Here is a 4,497-nt window from a genome sequence, read left to right on the forward strand (position 1 = left end):
ATTTCCCGACCGAATGGAAGCCTTAATCACGAATATCGAAATTCTGAAAATCCAGATTTTTTTTCAATTCTGGAAATTTGGAATTGCAGGAAACAAGCAAAAAAAAAACAACGAAAAGAGTCGATAAGCAAATTTAAAAAAAACGCATTTTTGGGGATATTTAAAAATAGGAAAAAACCAAAAAATCCATGCCATTTTGATCCTAAATGTCTGATTTTTGTGTCAATCAATGAATAATTGAATACATTTTCAGACACGCCCCAAACGCTGCTCGATATGATTGACGGTGAGCTACGCAGTCACGGTTTCGAAGTGTGGCAACCACCACTCGGCGGACCAGGAGTCGTCGAACATCAGACCCGTCCCGAGCTATTCCAAACGCCCGTCTCATCGACTCAGTGCTCAACACCAGCGTCCAAACATAAATGATTTTTTTTTATAAATTTGAATTTTTGATAAATTTAGAATTTATTTCTTAAAATATAGAAATATTGTGATATTTCCCATCCATTTTTTCCCAATTTTTATCGATTTTTTTTCAGCTTAAAATCGTATTTTTTATCGATTTTTCCTTCCGATCAAAATAGAAAATTCTAAAAATTCTATTGATTTTTTTGGGGTAGATTCATCGTTGTTTTGTAGTTTTATTATTGTTTTTTCTCTTTTAGAAAAATCACCAGTTTAGGAATTATTCTGAAAAAATCTATATATTGATTTTTTTTTCGGTCTTCTGAAATTACCCAATTACCCATTCCCAATCAAAAATTTTGTCTTTAAAAATCGCTCATTTTTGAAAAATTCTGAAAAAATCGATTTTTCAGAATTTTCATTTTTTTTTAGATTTTTAGATTTTTCCCCCCATTCTCCTTGATTTTTTGATTATATTGTACTTTCAATTTCTTGAAATCGAGAGAAAAATGGCATCATTTTTTAAAGGAATTCTAGGCTCCGCCCATTTTTCGGGGGCGTGGCCTATGTTGAAAAATTGAAATCGACTGTTTAAAGTGAATTTTCAACGGAATTGGCTCCGCCCACTTTTTTTGGGGGGAATATCAAGTCGATTAGGATTTTTTTTTTGAAATAGACCACGCCCCTTTTTCAAGGGGCGAAGCCAAAAATCAATTTAAAAATGTTGATTTTTCTCTCTTTTTCTCTCCCCCTTTCTCTCGAATCCCTATATATATATATTTCCCATTTATTCATGATTTTTTCATCCGAATATTGATTTTTTTTTTCTAATTTCAGACCTTTATTTTTTTTTAGTCCCGCCCCCTTTTTCCCTCCCCCAATCTTTCATTTCTCCTCCCATTTTTTTCGTCAAAACCCGTTTTTTTGTCTTGTCCTGGCCTCATTTTATTTTCATTTTCTCACAACACACAGAAATTGTATCTGATTTGAAAAAAATAAAAATTCGTTTTAATACTAAAAAATAGTTTTTTTTTTTTGAAAAAATCGAAGAATTTCTGGACTGTGTAGATTTCGAAAATTGATTTTTTGAAAATTATAGAAATCGAATAATACGAAAAAGAAAATGAAATTTTTTTTGAAAATTCTGAATTTCTGAAAATCTGAAAGTTTAAAAAAAATTAATTATTTGAAAACGAGAAAAGTTGCAGATGAAGAAATTAAAAATTTCGGAATCAAAAAATATCGAGAGCGCTCTAATAGAATGGCACCCCCCCCCCCCCAACTTTTGACATCGAATCAATGTTAATTACCCTTTGAGCTCAATTATCTCAATTTCTATAAGAGATATCAAAAAGTGGTCAACTAACAAAATGTTGGTGATAATATGATAAACATTTTATCAGTTGACCACTTTTTGATATCTTAAACACAAAACTAGATATATGGGCTCAAAGTTTACGGTATCTTCAAACCGTAAACTTTGACCAACTTTTTTTCGGTTCCTGTGAAAGATATCAAAAAAGTGATCAACTGATGAAATGTTTATCATATTATCGAGAATATTTTGCTCTTTGATATCTCATACAAGAAACGAGATAATTAGGTTCAAAGAGAAAATCTCAAAGACAAGTTTCACAGATTTTAGAAAAACGATTTAAAAATTGTGTTATTTAAACGTGACGAAAAAACTTTTTGCGGAAAAAAAATCGAAATTCAATTCTCACGTGGCAAAAAAATGAAAAACCTTAAAAAATTATAGAATCAAAAAATCTACGTAAATTGGTACGATCCGAATGACCCATTAACCTTGGGGAAATTACTATAAAAGAAGAGAGAATTGGAGGAAAGAATCAGTTCTCTCTTTCTCTGGGCTCCATAGAGGGGAGCCTGGGTCCTGGGTCCTGGGTCCTGGGTCCTGGGTCCTGGGTCCTGGAACCTGGGTCCTGGGTCCTGGGTCCTGGGTCCTGGGTCCTGGGTCCTGGGTCCTGGGTCCTGGGTCCTGGGTCCTGGGTCCTGGGTCCTGGGTCCTGGGTCCTGGGTCCTGGGTCCTGGGTCCTGGGTCCTGGGTCCTGGGTCCTTCCTCGATCGCTCCACGGATCGACGCTCGCCTTCTTGATATACACGTGACTCTGCAACATGGTGCATCGACAGGAACCACGAATGCTAGATCCGGAGCGAGGAGCACATCATGAAGGAAGAACTGGATCAGGAGCAATAGGAAATGCTGGTGGAGGATCTAGAAATGAACTTCAAGATACCTTTTTTTCAATTCCTGGTACTGAAATCAGACAATTCATGCCGTGAGATGATCTACAAGAAACAGGAATCATTCGGAATGTTTCTGATGGTTCAAACTGAAAATAAGAAAGAAGTGAATCAATTGATCTTACCTTCTTTTTTTTTGAACTTCGACTACAATCATTCTATGAAGTTGCGTCTCTTTCACTGTTTGTTAGTCTGCCCGCACATAATTTTGATACCAAGCGATTGGAAATTCAATTCTCATTCGATTGATATAACAATCAGCAATTTCGGATCAAAATGGGCGGAGCTATGACCTGAAAACTTTCGGATAACCATAACTCCTCTCATTTTGATCCTAGAATGCTGCTTTTTGTACCAATCGATTGGTAATTCAGTTTTACATAAGATCATGCTATTAGATATCAAACATATGATCGATTGATCCAAACATTCTAGGTTTTAGATCAAAATAGGCGGATCTAGAGTTCAAAAATCGACATTTAAGAATTTCGCTGTTTTTTTTTTCGAAATTTCAGTGCTTGTCGCAGATTTTTCGATTGGATCTTCTGTAAATTTCGATTTCAAATCGATTGGTACAAAAATCATCGATTTTCGATCAAAATGGGCGGAGCTACACACCAAAAACAGTCAAATGGTCCTAACTCCGCCCATTTTGATTCAAAATCGCTGATTTTTGTACCAATCGAATGCAATTTTCCTCTTCTCCAGTCTCATATTTTTTATTCATTCAAAAAAACAGACAACAAAGAAAAATATAATCTAGTCTAGTGAAAAAAAAGAAGCTTATTTACAAAAAAAGCAAGTTAGAAATGTCCAAAAATCAATAAATCGATAAATCAATTGCGTCTCTTGACACGAATGAAGAGAGCGAGGAAGGCGAGGAATCGAAATGCGAAAATCATAAAGCCCATCACACCGATATCGATCCAAAAATTGTTTGCCTTGAAGCTGAGATTCGATAAAACTTCCGTTCCGTTTCGAGCGCAAATTTGGTCCAGGGATGGGGTGCAACCTGGAAGATTACTGTAGAACATTGCGTAAAACTCAATTTCCAATCGATTGGTACGAAAATCAGCGATTTTGGATCAAAATGGGTGAAGTTAGAGTCAAAACTAGTCAAATGGTCAAAGCTCCGCCCATTTTGATCCAAAATCGCTGATTTTTGCACCAATCGAAGGGAAATTCTCCTCATTCCTTTTGAAATTTTATTTCCACTCAATTGATATAAAAATCAGCAATTTCGAATCAATATGGGCGGAGCTACCAACCAAGAACAGTTAAAAGGCCCTAACTCCGCCCACTTTGATCCTCGAAATCTGATTTCTGTACTAAACGAAATTCACATTCTTCATGTTATCCAAGAATAAATCTCCTACCGATCTGTAACAAAATTATCGATTTTGGATCAAAATGCTCGGAGAACTTAAGTTTTGAAAAATCCAAAAATTCCAAAACTCTGAAATTTGAAAATCCTAAAATTTTGAAAATCTTATAATTCTGAAAATTTCAAAAATTCAAAAATTCAAAAATTCTGGAAACTCAAAAATCCTGAAATTCCTATCTTTATTATCAAAATTATTATTAAATTTGTTGAAATTCTAAAACTTTTCAAAAATTGAAAAATCTAAAAATTTCCAAAATCGAAAATTCGAAAACTTTAGAAATTCTAAAATTTGACAATAATTTTTGAAAGTTTCGAAATTCGAGAAAAATCAAAAAATGCTGAAAATCCAAAAAATCTGAATTCTCTGAAAATTGAATTTTAAAATTCCAAAAAAAAAGCCCTTTAATCTATTCGGAAGTTCAAAATTGCTAAAAATTTGA

The 4,497-nt window shown here is 34.2% G+C and overlaps 3 protein-coding genes across 3 annotated transcripts in view; 1 reads left to right on the forward strand and 2 right to left on the reverse strand.

The window, feature by feature from the left end:
* Nucleotides 1-429, forward strand: part of Cbr-mvk-1 — a gene marked incomplete at both ends in the record, with an annotated part of 16,666 nt that extends 16,237 nt beyond the window's left edge. The window contains one exon of the mRNA XM_045243541.1: nucleotides 254-429. Coding sequence (XP_045097253.1) covers nucleotides 254-429 — 176 coding nt within the window. The remainder of the gene's footprint in view (nucleotides 1-253) is intronic.
* A 1,798-nt stretch (nucleotides 430-2,227) lies between these two features.
* On the reverse strand, nucleotides 2,228-2,738 carry CBG21113 (the record flags this gene model as incomplete). Its single annotated transcript, XM_002642688.1, has 2 exons — nucleotides 2,228-2,608; nucleotides 2,667-2,738. The coding sequence occupies 2 exons, from the start codon at nucleotides 2,736-2,738 to the stop codon at nucleotides 2,228-2,230; spliced, it is 453 nt and encodes a 150-aa protein (XP_002642734.1).
* A 771-nt stretch (nucleotides 2,739-3,509) lies between these two features.
* Nucleotides 3,510-4,497, reverse strand: part of Cbr-wht-7 — a gene marked incomplete at both ends in the record, with an annotated part of 11,243 nt that continues 10,255 nt past the window's right edge. Inside the window, one exon of the mRNA XM_045243542.1 lies at nucleotides 3,510-3,685. Within this exon, the coding sequence (XP_045097252.1) occupies nucleotides 3,510-3,685 (176 nt within the window). The remainder of the gene's footprint in view (nucleotides 3,686-4,497) is intronic.

The sequence above is a fragment of the Caenorhabditis briggsae genome (assembly GCF_000004555.2).
Source record: "Caenorhabditis briggsae complete genome, chrIII, whole genome shotgun sequence".
NCBI classification, from domain to species: domain Eukaryota; kingdom Metazoa; phylum Nematoda; class Chromadorea; order Rhabditida; family Rhabditidae; genus Caenorhabditis; species Caenorhabditis briggsae.